At 36.6% G+C, this 16,073-nt stretch overlaps 1 protein-coding gene across 1 annotated transcript in view; it reads right to left on the reverse strand.

Annotated features, from left to right (window-relative positions):
* Positions 1–4,825: 4,825 nt before the first annotated feature.
* The window catches only part of LOC136031707 (gem-associated protein 5-like), a 60,623-nt gene continuing 49,375 nt past the window's right edge, over positions 4,826–16,073 (reverse strand). The window contains exons 7-9 of the mRNA XM_065711407.1: positions 12,945–13,532; positions 6,802–7,533; positions 4,826–5,089 (exon numbers count right to left, since the gene is read on the reverse strand). Of these exons, the coding sequence (XP_065567479.1) occupies positions 4,928–5,089; positions 6,802–7,533; positions 12,945–13,532 (1,482 nt within the window). The 3' untranslated portion in view covers positions 4,826–4,927. The remainder of the gene's footprint in view (positions 5,090–6,801; positions 7,534–12,944; positions 13,533–16,073) is intronic.

The raw sequence follows: 16,073 nt of genomic DNA on the forward strand, positions 1-16,073 counted from the left end.
TTAATATCCCCATTAGCTCTTCCTGGAAGTTTTATCTTTAAAACCTTAGTCTTTGTCACAGTAGTATGTATAGAGTACCTTTTCGCTAGTTCAGCGTCCTTCTAAACATGCCCTTAAAGTTTCAGCTTAATACTCAAGGCCATTTCTGATATATTGCTAATGCGTTCGTTAGACAACCTGCACGCAAATAATGCGTTTTGATTTAGTTCAAGGTCACCCGCAATTTTCCCTGAAATCTCTGCGTTAACACCCTTATCCTTAGAAGTATTAGTAGTAGTAGCGGCAGCAATAGTAGTAGCATCCACATAGCATGTACCAGTAGTAGCATGCAATAGTACCATACATCCAACGGTAGCATGAACACGTCTTTTGGTTAGTTCAACACTCGCTCCAATATGCCCTGGAAGCTTCAATTCAATACCCTAAGCCGTTCCTGATATATTGCTAATGCACTTTTTCGATAACCTACATACATAAGTGCTTCCCCTCAAAATTTTCTGAGATCTTCACCTTAATGTCCTTAGCCTTTTTGAAGACCCATGATCAAATATATCCCTCTATCCCAAGAAAAATCCAATTATTGGACCTTTCAACTATACTGAACAAGATATTTGGCTCAAAATTTTTTGAGACTCTCCTTTAAATCTATCAATGCCATTTCGCTTATTACTAAGGCGGTGCTATGCGCTACCTATGATGTTGTACATAGATGATGATAGGGGCCAGAGGTCACCCCTGCATGGGCAACAAAAATACATCAAAATATAAATCCTTAGATCTTCCTGTGCCTCCAGAGGCACCCAAGGCATCTAACAAGAGTCTCCAATTATTTCTGTAACTACTTTCTTGGGGATTCTAGTGCCGTCTATGCGTAGTACGTGACCTAGGTAGCTCCACTGCGTCTTCGTATGGTTTCGATGAGGGATGGCTGGCCCGTCATGTTCCTTATATGTGCGTTTGTGACTTTCTGGGTCCAGTGAATACCAAGCAGCCTCCGGGGATAAGCGTTCTCAAAGGACTGGATTCTTCTCTCTTGGTCTTGGTTGAGATGCCAAGTTTCCGATGCGTAGAAGAGGACAGGCAGGACGTTACTCTTGAACAGGCGGAGTTTGAGCCGGAGAGAGAAAGTACTCGATCTCCATACTTTATTAAGCCTGTTGAAGGTGCTGTTAGCCTGACCAATTCGGGCAATGACTTCTTTGGCTGTGGGTCCTGTATTTTCGCTGGTGCCACCAAGATATTTGAAGTTGATCACCTGTTCTACATCGTTGTCGCCGCATTTGATTTTCATAGGTGAGTCGCTTGTCACCATTCCTTTGGTTTTACTGGCATTGACATTAAGCCTGAATCCACCTGATGTTTGTTGAATATTCGAGAGGAATTCCTGAAGTCGTGTTTTGCGGTTTCAAGTATTGCAATATCATCAGCAAAATCTAGGTCGCTGAGCAGGCAATCATTTAGGCGTAGCCCAGTTGATTCAATGCTCCACAATATATAGTCAGTGATCAATGCAAACAGTAGTGACGATAAGACACAGCCTTGTTTCTCCCCGTAGAGGATTGGGAATTTACGTGATTTCCCCTTTGAAGTCCTCACACAGCTGGTTGTATCCTCGTACAAGGCCATAATGAGCTTAACTATGCTGTAAGGGATACCGTAATGACGGAGAAGCTTCCAAAGTGACTGGCGATCCAAAGAGTCGAAGGCCTTTTCGAATCTATGAAGATCGTATATAGCTTGCTGCGCCATTCACAGCTCTCCTCTGTGAGCATTCGCAAGGTGAAAATCAGGTCGATACAGGAGCAGTTTGGGCGAAAGCCATGTTGTTCGTCGCGGATATATTCGTCTAGGTGGCGTACGAGCGTCCTGTGGCGTCAGTCTGAGGGTAAGTTGGCTGGACCAGATGATTTTGAAGAAGTCTTTCCAATAGAAGACAAGAGTAGTCATAGAGCATTTCAGCATGAAAAGAAAATGAAAAAAAAGTATTTATGTTTAAATTTCAATAAAAACAAATCTTCTGGCCGCACCCCCACTCCTAGAAATTTCTTAGCGGCATTCTTGAAAAGTTTAGCCTGTAGATACGGAATGAATGAGTAACTATTCCACAGTAAACCAAAGAGTATGCGTGACTGATGGGGAGTCTGATCTTTCGCGATTTAGCACGGAAAGATTAGAATTGAATGCTACTAGCACCAAACGCAGTGAAGAGGCTGGCAAAAGTACTAAAAGGGTCTCTAAATAAGCAGAAAAATTAAGCTGCACAAAGTCAGCTTAGGTTTAAACTGGTAGGCCTACTAGTTAAATAGTTTTGGGCTCTTTACCCGCATTTTAAATTGCCTAAAAAGGCAAATATTTGGCTGTATATGATAGGCTAATCTCCTGTTTAAAAGACATATGCAAGGCCTTTTAAAACATGTACAAGACATATAGAAGGCCTTATAATTTCACCAGACACTATATGGCGGTGATTTTTTTTTTTTTTTTTTTTTTTTTTTTTTTTTTTTTTTTGGTACAAGCACGACTTTCCAATCTTATCAGTTACCCATATTCTTTCATAGAAACGATTATAAAATTTTTGATATCATGTGATCCATTTCATCACTGGACGTTTACGCCAATTTATTTCCTCAGAATCAACTCTTTTTGAAGGGTACCGCCCAATAACAGTTTCTACCACATTGAGTAAAGTGTTTGAACGTATTATACTTTCAGAAATAGTATCCAAGTGCTCGCTAGATTACCGTCAGTTTGGTTTCCATCAGAATTTGGGTTGTGCTTTTGCTCACAGGGTTCTTAAAAGACTTATAGCTAAAGCAGAAAGTTTGGGCTTGCCCCTATTTATATGTAGCGTAGACTCATCGGCTTTTGACTCAGTAATTCAAGCGCAAGTATTAACAAAGTTGTTGGAGTGCGGAGTTGACGCTTACGTTGTAGCAAGTCTTAAATGTTGGTATGATAATTCTTTCATTAGAATTAAGTTAAATAGAGAAATTATGTCACGACCAGTGAAAATTATAAAAGGTCTAAAGCAAGGTTCAATACTTAGCCCTGTGCTGTTCAGTATATTGACATCATCTGTAACTAAAGGTATTAATGGTGGCCTTGTAATTGATTTGTGCAATCTTAGTCTATTGTGTTACGCTGACGATGTACTTATGATAAGTAGCAACCTTTCTACTCTGCAGAACAATCTAGACCAACAAACTCGTGGATATGATTGTTTAGGCCTAAGTGTGAACGCTAAGAAAACAGAGTTTTAAACTTTGGTTCACGGCCCTGCATACAAAACTCGATCCGAAACAGTCCCGCCACTTCATATGTTGTTGTATGTGGGGAAAAAGCATTTCCATAAAACATCTGAAATACCTTGGTATCACTTACGGGTGTAGCTTAACAAGCACTAGACCTCTTTTATTAAAATATATATATATATAAGGCAATTAGACTCAGCTATGCCAAATTAGCTTCTCTTAAGTATAAGGTTAATAGAAAAGTACTATCTCGACTGTATTCAGCTGTCACTCTGCCACACCGGTTGTATATCGCACCTCTATGGGAGTGGCTTTCAGCGACAGAAAAATTGAAGCTTCGTTCAGCTTATTGCAAAGCTTATCCCGAACGAAGCTGAAGCTTCGTTCAGCTCAGCTTATTCCAAAATTTATACTGTGTATGCCGCTCCACGAAAGAAGCTTATTCCGAACGAAGCTGAAGCTTTGTTCAGTTCAGCTTATTCCAAAATTTATACTGTGTATGCCGCTCCACGAAAGAAGCTTATTCCGAACGAAGCTGAAGCTTCGTTCAGCTCAGCTTATTCCAAAATTTATACTGTGTATGCCGCTCTACGAAAGAAGCTTATTCCGAACGAAGCTGAAGCTTCGTTCAGCTCAGCTTATTCCAAAATTTATACTGTGTATGCCGCTCCACGAAAGAAGCTTATTCCGAACGAAGGTGAAGCTTCGTTCAGCTTAGCTTATTCCAAAATTTATACTGTTTATGCCGCTCCACAAAAGAAGCTTATTCCGAATGAAGGTGAAGCTTCGTTCAGCTCAGCTTATTCCAAAATTTATACTGTGTATGCCGCTCCACGAAAGAAGCTTATTCCGAAAGAAGCTGAAGCTTCGTTCAGCTCAGCTTATTCCAAAATTTATACTGTGTATGCCGCTCCACGAAAGAAGCTTATTCCGAACGAAGCTAAGCTGAAGCTTCGTTCAGCCCAGCTTATTCCAAAATTTATACTGTGTATGCCGCTCCACGAAAGAAGCTTATTCCGAACGAAGCTGAAGCTTCGTTCAGCTCAGCTTATTCCAAAATTTATACTGTGTATGCCGCTCCACGAAAGAAATTCCTCATTGCTAAACCGTTATAATATGCATGATCCTCTGGATATGATACTTGAGGCGGGAGAGTCGGTAAGGTCTAAGTCTCTTCATAAACTGGCAAGTTTCTTATCTGTACATATTTTGTGTGATTGCAATTTTTGAAGTTGAGTTGTGTTAGAAGTCACATTATTATCTTTTTATTTTACTCCACTTTTTCATGTTTTATGAGTGGGCATCAATAAATTATTTACTATTATTACTTCTTTGCAGAAGTTAGGCTCCAAATTGGAAAGGATTATGTTTTTTCTCTGGGCCCCTTCCACCTTTTAGTTCGTTAATTTATTCGTTAGTTTTCACCTGTTTTCGTTTTATAGTTGGGTTATCTTTTAGAGGTTCTTTCGTTAGTTGAGTTATGGTTGTGTTGTATATGGTTTATCTCTCGTGTAGTTGTGTTATTTGACTTTCATTACCTTTTATATACTCCACTTGTCTTGTATTTTAGTGGGTTAAAAATAAATTATTTTTATTATGAGTAATTGGACTTTAATCACAGAGTTAACTTCAATCATTTTAAGTCACATCAAACATCTCTTCTCGGTTTTTCGGCTTTACTGACTAAGCATAGAAAGTTCACTAAAAATAAGAGGCAGAGAGTCCCCAGAAGACGGCGCATACTCCGTATACACAGCTTTGATATCAGTAAGCATATCTTCAACTGACTCGGAACTCAGCACTGAAGCAGCAAGACGGCCGCTTAAATGAATTAGCATCTAAAAAAAAAATATCAAACTGAGTGTATTGAAAACAAAAAATACACACGACAATATTCATGCTACACAGAAAATTTTTAATTGCTCAAAATTGAAACAAAAACGGGAGGGAGGGCACTCATGGTATGTTTAATTCAATACTGAAATGAGATCACAAGGGACTCATGAAATATTTTATTAGTCAATAAAATGAACTCAGCAATATCCTGTTAATAAAAAAAGCGGGGAAGGGGGGGGGGGGCTCATGACATGTTTTATTGAAAACTTAAATGAACTCAGGAATATCTTATTCAAGACTGAAATGAAAGTGCATGGCCCTCATGGTATATTTTATAACCCACTAAAGATATTTACGACCCAATATGATCCATGATCGCAATATGATCCTTGATTATGAGGAAGTGCCAGATAGTTTTTATTTCATAAGCGCCTCGGGTTTTCAATTTCAGTCTCAGAAATTCCAAATTTTTTTTTAGCTGAAAAGAAATAATTTTTTTTCAACTTTTTTGCATATTTGAAGTAATATTGTTTTCCTACAAATTTTGCCAAATGTGTTTGTATTTTATTTGACTAACCGATTGCACTATGGGCAAAATGGCTATATGCACACTTCTTACATTCAGGCCGTGATTAAGTGAACTGATGGGACTCGAAAATCCCATATTAAAATTAAAAATTTGTATTTAAAAAGTACTCAAGTATTCATTGGCGGAAGATACCGCTTTTAATATCAGGCCGTAGCTTCTTGAAGATGCTACAAAATGTTTGCTAGGATTTTGCTCTATTTCCTCTAATTGCTTAGAAATCTTAGAAAATGTTTAGCTCTTTTTCGCAAGTGTACTCTATGAAGGACACTGGTTTTAGAACAAAATCGGTACTATCACGAGCAGAAGACAATAATCTGTAAGATGATTGCAACCATTTTTCGATGTATTTTCCTGTTTTCGAACGGTCTCATAGAATATTTTCAGCTACCTGAAATTTTTACAAGTTTTTTACCAGAAAGAATCGTTTCAGATGGCCCAAGAGACCCAATTGACGAGCTGGTATAATTAACCTGCTATTTCCGCCAATGAATAAGTGCTATTTGAAGGGTTTTTGAGAATCGACGGTCTCTAGAGAATTGAGAGACAGAAGGCTACCCGGATTTCAATTTTGAAGCTCGATGTTTTCAAGTTCACTTAATCATGACCAATATTTTGTTACTGTATTTTTTCGCTTGTTTTATGTATGTCATCATGGCCAAATTGGGCTTTCATGTGAATAAATCTATCTGTCTATCTATCATACTTATCAAAACGGTATTTTTCAACAAACCTTATTTTTTAACAATCACTATAATATCTAAATAAAATACCTTGCTGTTTCTTTTTCGTTTCTTTTCCTTCAAACAATCATTTAAAAAATTGAAAAAAAATATCAGGAACAAACATATAAATAGTTATATACGACTAGTTATATTAATCCTACTCAGCCTGGCAAATACATAACTAACCATATATAAATATATAATAATATATAATATAAATATTTATATTAATATTAATATATATATATATATATATATATATATATATATATATATATATATATATATATATATATATATATATATATATATATAAATATATAATAATATAAATAAATAAAATATAGTATGGTTATAAAATAACCGTACTCGCAAGTATAAACACAGAGTTATGTCTTCTTACCTTTTCCTGCTGTTTTGGAATAACAGAAGCACAAAAAGTCTTTTGAATTTCTGCGGTTACTTCAGAACAGTCTTTCAAATGCCATTTAAGCATAAAATCCTTCTTAATACCATCAAAAAGATTCACACACTCATTGAGAAGTTGCTCTGGCAACATTGGAGCACACTGGCTATCCACAGCACTAGTCTCCTTTTGACTCATTTCCTTTTGCTCCACACAGAGGAAAAAATAAATATCCACGACAGGTTTGCACCAGTAAAATTTGGGGTTTAATTCAATGGCTCTATCAGCTGTCTTCCTATCGTTCCGTGAAAGTGCATCATGGATGCATTGAACAACATAAACATCCGACATATTCTTGCTGGAAGAGAACTTTGCAATTTCAGAAGCTAAGAGGCTGCTCAGCGGGTCATTTTTACGGCGTATCATATCCAATGCTGAATCAAAATCGTTGATGGATAGATAAACTTTAGTCGCAAGTTCTGGGCGATTATTGCACATCCATGTATTAGCATAAACTCTACCCGTATTTTTTACTCTTTCATCATTCTCAGGAAAATTCAATTTGGCGTATACGAAAGCATCGCGCGACAAGTCTGCAGCAAGCAAAGTTTCTAGTGCGTTTTCTTTTTCTCCAAGTAAATGCCAGAAAATGGTCGCCTTACGAAATAAATCATTTTGAAGGAGCCAAGCTACATGTCTTTCAACTACATTCTTCCATAGAGGTGTATCCTGTAATTACAACATTTTAAGACGGAGAAGTACATATTAATCACAAGAAGAGTGAACACAGTCAAAAAGTTTCAGCAACAACGCCAGCTAGCATAATGCGTTCAATAAATATAACGCTTTAAACACACAAGAAGAAAAACGTAAATTTAAGCGATAAATTGAATGGGCTCAGACGGGATCACTACATATGATCTACAGAGGTTCCCTGTTGTCTTACTCTTTTTATCTAAAAGCCTTTGAAATTGACCAAGTTTGTGTCAGACGCGGGAAACTCTGCCCGAAATTTAGCTCAACCCTCCTCCTCCAGAACTTCCTCCCCCTTTCGGTCTTTTATATACCAGCTCCCTAGAGAAACAACCACGAAATTTCCAAAACTGACACTGGCTTACACACGGTTAAAGCGCTATTCCCGAAGCTTTGTACCGATATTTTGCTTTCAACAATCGAGATTCGAGATTTTGAGAGATTCGAGAATTCGAGATTCGAGATTTTGCTTTCAACAATCTGTAACAGGTGCGTTTTGACAAATGTGCTCGTAACTTTTGTCTTCGTTGCTAAATTATGCTTGTGATGACTGTATTTTAATCGTTTTAGCACTTTTTATTAACTCATTGATTAAATAAAAGATGTCATGTTTGGGATATGTCCATGCGAGTGCAAATTATTTACAATAAATGACTTGGTTTCATAAAAAGAACAAAACAGTGCTCAAACAAGAACTATTATTGTAGGCTTTTGCATAACATCTCTACTTTATCAGTAATATCTGATATCAGTGTACCACCAACAACTTACTCATCCCTCAAAAAACCCCTCATCTGCTTTTCAACTTCTACCAATTTCCTTTCACAAAGGGGGAATACCCCTAAAGGCTCAAGTTGACTAAGGGGGATAATCAAGTGTCAAGCCATACATGAATAACTGAAAAGGAATCCCTTAGCCCTCTTTCCAACAAACACTGTAACTAGAATGATTTGAGGTAAAGAAACACAGCAAAACCTAAAAGAAACCCCATGGCCAAAATGCCAGGGCAGAACGCCATCTAGCACAGTCATTTATATAAAATACATATTATTAAGGCATTCGACTTTTTTTAGGCTTTGAAACAAACTTCTATTTGATTTCATTAAAAGTTTCTAATAATACTTTTCTTAGAAATCTTAGTTAAATTAACAGTGATTAGAGGTCTGATCTTAAATGCGTATAAAATTAAAATTAGAAACCTTTAAAAATATCATTTTGACATAAAATATGTCCAGGAGTTAACATTCATAGGTTATACCATAATAGTTATACCCATAATAGATTATACCGGTTATACTCCTGGATATACAACACTAAGCTTGTACAGCAAATCTGGCAACATTCAGTCAGTCCAGTACATAAGGATAATTAGCACACACAAATTAGTGTGCTAATTAAAGATAATATTTTTTGTTGAATTTTGAATATTAATTTGTGAAATATTTACTTATTGTGTTTTACTTTTGACATTCTTTTTACAATATTGGTCTTAGATTCGCGATCAACAAACTCAGAAATCCTTCAATTTCAATGTTGGTAGAAATCAAAAAATCTTTAATGAGATGAAAAATAAACACATCACATTTAAAACAGAAACTGACATTTCAGAATTTTATTTAGCTACTAATGATCAATACTTTGTACTGAAAACCGAATTACAACAAAATAAACGTCACTACAAGTCCTGTGGACATGGTCGGTCATTAATTATTAGATCATTTTTTGGTCTCTAATTGCATTAAAATGGCTCAGGAAACTGATGTTTAATTTTTCTAACGAGTTAAACCATATCCCGAATAAATTTTGCCGAATAGAAGAAAGTTAGCCACCACTTACCCTAAAATCCTAACAGGAGACTTTTAATTTCTAAACCTACTATTACTACTAAAAACTCACAGGAGCACCAAGTCACCTAAGGCCGACACAGAAGCAAATACTACTCCTTCGCTCCATTCAAAGCTTCACTTTTTACCCCCTCCTATGAAGTTCTTATTCCCTTTATAAACTCTACTACTTTTCATTTGGTCCCAGACGGATGGCCAAAAGTCACAATCTTTGACAATGCCATTCTTCATGTGTGAAACATGCCTAGACCACCTGGGGTAAAATCTTGATTACCTCCCTCCCCCCTCAATATCCCCTCAAAATGTCTCTTCATGTGTGAAACATGCCTAGAGCGCCTGGGGAAAAATCTTGATTACCTCCCCCCCCTCAATGTCTCCCAAAAAATTTTGAAGCCAAATTTATGAAAATTTTTCATTTACATAAATCTGATCTGTCTTACTTTGACCTCTGCAAAATTATCAACTATCTCGACATACTGTAAAATACGAACGGCTTTGAATACAAAATGCACAGAAAACGTTAATATTAATTAAATTCCGTATATTTACTTTTATTTTCATGGAATTATGATGAAAATGTGGAAAAAAAATGAAAGTTTCCGATTCAATTTGCTTCTGGAAACTGTGCTCCATACTTTATTTCAATAAAAACAAAATCATTAAATGATTATGATCACTAGATTATTTATTTGAATTTTAGCATCCCTTAAATTTCTGCGCCCGGGGCAAGTACCCCCTAAGTCCCCCCTAAAAATGCCTCTGCTTCTAAATATTACATGACTCGGTAAGTTTTAATTAGTGAAGGATTAGTTGCGGGTTAATCGTTTCTTTGATATAAGCATTTTGACAAATTTTAAAGATATAGCTTTTGACCGAAAATATGAATGCTTTTCAAAATTCTATTCCTTCTAAAAGATATTAAATTAATAATTCAGATTCAAACTAAAATTGTGCCTTCAGTACCCAGGCCGGTACTCCTTGAGATTTAATATCGGGGTAGCAGTTTACTAATGTCGTTACTTTAGAAACACGGACATATAAAATAGAGGGCATAGAGGGTATCTCTATTTTTGTAAGGTAAAGAAGTCTTAATTATTGACTAGAAAAACAGTTATTTAATTTTATCATTTTATTTATTTTGTCCCTTTCAGTAGTGCGTTAGCGAAAATTCAACCCCAGTATTCCTATCTATATTATTGACTTCTGTTTTCGTTGTGCAACGGTCCTAGCAAGTAATGATCCCGCTGGTACCTCTATAGATGGAGATACTATCCATTAACATATTGCTTTATAATAGACTACAAATAGCATACCCTTTGACAAGTTCCTTATAATTTTTCTTCCACACATGCTAAACTATTCCAAGGAGGAAAAACCAGTTAAGTAGGGTACGTTTCTCTATTAACTGGCTGATTGCCACCATTCTTGTTAGATAACTAAGGACCTGAAAGCTCCTGTTTTACCTCCTCATGTACTGCAATTTTTTCTGTATCAAATGCTATCTATTCAGGTAATAATTCTATGGTCCTTAAAAGTGAAAAATTCCAAAATGATTTTTCAGTATTTCACCTTCCCTGTAAAAATTTGTTTATGTACCAACATCTGTTGAGGTGCCAAAGTCACAACCTCTCCCCCTCCCCTTAAAACATTTTGAAATCACGACCTAAAAAAATCATTTTGGTCTTTTCGTATTGCATAGCGTCTTTTGAGTTACCAAAGTCAAAACTGCCAAAGTCAAAACATGTTATGGTAATTTTAGATTCATTATGGCAATTTGTATGCTAAAAGAACACCCCAAAACACTATTTCTTCTAAAAAAAAGTTTTAATCTTGAAGAAGAATTGCGAATTGTTTGAAAAAAAACTTTGGCAAATTATTAGGATGGAATTTGAAATAATTTGCAACTCTTTGAAAATAGTTTCACAAAAAGGTCTACACAAAGGTGCAAAAAGGTGCAAAAGGTCACAAAAAGGTGCCGCCCAGCGCAAGCGTCGCCAGGAAATTTCCAAAGGGGAAGAGAATTCCGGTGATAAATCTAAGGAAAGTTCTAAACAAAGAAAAAAAAAATCCAAAATGCATTTTCAGTATTTTTGCCCCCCTGTGAAACTTGCATTGTCTGTCACAATGCCTTTTTGGTTGCCACAGTCAAAATGAACCGGCATAATTCCACTGCTGGCCTTATTAGACTCATTGTGGCAATTTATATGTTAACTGGCTATTGAAGTCTCCATCTCCATTGCCACCCTTCTTGTTAGATACCTGAGAATCTGTCGACTCCTATTTTAACCTACTCGTGTACTGCAATGCCTATTCTATATTAAATACTATTTATTCAGGTGCTAAAACTATTATTCTCAATAGGAGCAAAAAAAAAAATGAAATGCATTTTTCAGTATTTCTGCCCCCTTTGAAATTTGCATTGTTTGACGCAATGCCTTTTTGGTTGCCACAGTCAAAATGAACACACAGAATACCACTACTGGGCTTATTAGACTCAATGTGGCAATCTGTATATTAACTGACTATTTAAGTCTCCATCTCTATCGCCACCCTTCTTGTTAGATACCTGGAGACCTGTCGATTCCTATTTTACCTACTTGTGTAACGCAATGCCTATTCTATGTTAAATACCATTTATTCAGGTGCTAAAAGTATGATTCACAATAGGAGGAAAAAAATTGAAATGCATTTTTCAGTATTTCTGCCCCCTTTGAAATTTGCATTGTTTGACACAATGCCTTTTTGGTTGCCACAGTTAAAATAAACCCACAGAATGCCACTACTGGCCTCATTAGAGTAATCGTGGCAATTTATATCTTAACTAGCTGATTAAGTCAGCGTTTCTATGGCCACCCAACTTGTTTTAAGAATGGTGGTTGTTTCGATCGCAATGCTTGTTAACAAAAAGCATTTCTGGTATCTGTTCAGGTAACAAATCTATGGTACTATCATACAATTTACCGACTTCCTGAGCAAATTACTGACCGGCATCCCCGATTTTAGATACCTTTAAATTTCTTTGGTATTGAAATTAGTAAGCGACTGGCCTTCCTTTAGAAGCAAAGAGACCATAAGTTCTCAGGGGTCTGGCACCATGAAAGTGTCTTAAATTTCATGGTGTCTTAATTACCAGTGTCAAATTACCATGGTGCCTTAATTTCATGGTGTCTTAAATTTCATGATTTTATTATCTTAATAAAATCAATCAAATTCTTAGATTGCTCTTATCCATAAAGCCACACGAGCCGGACTGTGGAGTGAAGCCAAATATTCTTAAATACTACTAAAAAATGGCAATAATAAAAAATTAACATTGTAGGCTAATTATAGACTGTAATTAGCATACAATATTACTTTTCTGAATTTTTCTCATTAATTCCTGGAGTAAATTAGCAGGAATGTTATAGTTGGAGTTGCTACTTCTTTAAAGAAAATGCTCGAGCAGCAATTATGTTAAAATTTGAGGAGTCTGAGACAGAGGGTTGGTGGCAAAGACCGATTCCACAACCCTGCTCACCAAGATAAAAACTTCAATGTACTTACGCCTTTCTGGACTGCAAACAAAAACTCATCAATTTGGTTAGCAGCTGTAAGTGCTCTAGCCATTTCATCCCAGGGTTTATCAGACCAGACACTCAAAAGAAGGTAATTCTCAGTACAACCGGCTTTTAAAGAGCACTCCGCCTCTCGGTTTATAGCTACTCTAAAATCTTCACCAAATAAGTAGAACATAATTGAAGTCTCCTCACTTTTCTCACCAATAGTAGTAGCTCTAAGCAAAGCAAAACAGTCTTCATATTGGAACTCTTTCTTTCGATTTTCCAGAGATACCAGTGTTGGATATAGTACCGTTGGATTCTTTTGCTTCACATATTCCTTTGCAGTTTCTGTTTGCTTCTTAACTTCTATATTTTCTTTTTCACCTTTTGCTTTGTCGCTAGCGGCTTTGCCATTGGGTTTTACGTAAGCACTTGGTGGATGTTGAGAAGGTCTAATTGATGCTAAATAATTTTTATCTCCACCAGCGAAAATTAGGTCTTCCTCCCAGTGAGACCACTCAAGGCAGAAGTAGCGACTGAACAAGGGGTCTGAATATACAGCAAGCTCCTTCCCGTCGAAACCGTTCCAAACCTAAAGATATGCATGAAACAGTTAAAAGTATAAAAAACGTTTCTATTCTTACTACTTTAACATCTCTTTAACTCTACTTTAACCTCTTGAGGAATGTTGTAAGGATTTTAAGAAATGCTCTTTTTTTGCATAGGGGTAAAAACATGTTTACTTTGGATTTGTGCCTAAAGCTATTTACACACAGTATTTGTTATTTGGAAAGGGGGGCATGTTTGACCTTTTGTGTCAAAAAAGGCAAAGGGCATTCAGACGAAGCTCTCAGGGAATGTTGAAGGGAATGTCGAACCAAATAAACACACTATGTTCATCCAGGTTTTCAAGAGGGCATATCTCAGGAGTGACTTGAGTATTAAGTTGGGAATTTCACAGAATAATGAGGGGGATGATCAATGGAAAAAAAGGCAATATGTACTTTTTATATACTACTATATGTACTACTAGAACAAATATTATTACTACTCCTACCACCATCACTACTACTGCTAACACAACTACTATTTCTATTGCGACTGCTACAAAGGCTGAGGATATTGAAGCGAAAATTTCAGGAAATGTTGAGGGGGAAGAACTAAATCAAAACACCATGTACATAGCGGTTATGGAAAGGGCACATCAGCAAAATCTTAGGAAATGCTTAGTGCATTAAGTCGAAACTTCCAGGGCACGATGAGGGGAATGTTCAACTGACCAAAAGGCAATATGTGCATACTACTGCTGCTACTACTGTTACTACTCCTTCTAATACAACAACTACTACTATTACTCCTACTACAACTATTATGACTCCTACTGTTACTAAGGCTAAGGATAAGAAGGTGAAAATTGAATGAAAACGGTGAACCCAACGTTTGTATGAAGATTGTCAAAAGGGCGTATCAGCAATTTCTTGGGAACAACTTGGAGAATGAAGTTGAAACTTCAGGGCTTGGTATGGGGGATGTTGAACTGACCAAAAACCAATATAAACATGTTACTTCTACTACTTGTACTACTACTAGTACAAAGCTAGAAAATTTCAGGGAATGTTGAGAGTATGTAGAACTAAATAAAAACACACTATATACTTGCAGCTTGTTGAAGAGACGAATAACTAATGTCCCAGGAGCTGTTTGTTGAAACAGAGTGTGTTGAAGGGGATGCTAAAAAAAAAAGTGTTATGTGTACGCTATTATTAATGCTACTGCAACTATTAATGCCACCGAAGCAAAGGGTATTAAGGTAACTTTCAGGGGAATGTTTAGGGGGATGTAGAACCGAATAAAAAAAAACCATCATAAACATGTAAATCGTCAAAAAGTTGTACCAGCAATATTTCAGGAATGACAGAGCATTAAGTCGAAACTTTCAGGGTATATTGAGTTAAATTTTCACCTAACCCAACGGCACTATGTGCACACTACTACGACCACTACTACTGCTACTATGGTTACTGCTACTAGTGAGGCTAATGGTATTAGGGCGAACTTCCAGGAAATGTTTAGAGGGAGTTTCAACTATGTCAAAACACACTATATGCATGCAGTTCGTCAAAAGGTCATGTAAGCAATAGTTTAGAAACGGCTTAGAATATTAAGTTGAAACTTACAGTGAATGTTGAGGTGAGTGCTGAACTAACGCATTTCTTACCAAAAGGGTACCATTTCTTACCAAACAGTATTTCTTAACGCATTTCTTACCAAACAGTATTAAGGTAAAACTTTCATAGAATATTTAGGCAGATGTACGTTTAAATCAGAAGCACCATCTGCATTCAGATTGCCAAAAGGATGTATGAGCAATTTCTCAGCTTAAAGCATTAATTTGAAACTTTTAGGCCGTGCTGAGATGGATATCAAACTAACCAAAAGGCCCTCTCTGCATGCAGGTTATCAAAAGGGCATATAAGCAATATCCCAGGGATGGATGGGTATTAAGTTGAAAATTTCAAGGCATGTTAAAGGGATGTTGAACTAACCAAAAGGCAGAATGTACATACTACTAATACTAATACTACTACTACTGCAACCACGACCACAGCTACAACTGCTACTACTACTGCTACAACTATTACTACTTACTATTAATGCTACTATTAAGGGTAATGGTACTAACGAAAATTTTAAGGAAATGTTGAGGGTAACATTGAATTAAACTGAAAGACACTATGTGTATGCAGGCTTTCAAAAGAACGCATAAGTACTATCTCGAGAACAGCTTAGAGCCTCAGGTTGAAAATCTCAGGACACGTTGAGCGGTAAGTTGAACTAATAAAAATGCACTATGTGCATTCTACTACTACTGCCACTGTTACTAGTAATACTATTGTTCAGGCTAATGATATTAAGTTGGAACTTCAGGAGACGATTAATGGGGACGTATCAGCAATACCCCAAAACAGATTAAAGAACTAACTTAAAACTATCAGGGCACGAGGAGGGGATTAAACTTTCAGGGAATGGCGAGTACGGTGTGTTGATCTGTATCAAAACACACTACGTACATGTGGGCAATCAAAGAGGTGAATTAGCAATTACCCAGCAACGCCTTAAGGTATTAAACTGA

This window comes from Artemia franciscana, chromosome 10 (genome assembly GCF_032884065.1).
Source record: "Artemia franciscana chromosome 10, ASM3288406v1, whole genome shotgun sequence".
Lineage (NCBI taxonomy): Eukaryota > Metazoa > Arthropoda > Branchiopoda > Anostraca > Artemiidae > Artemia > Artemia franciscana.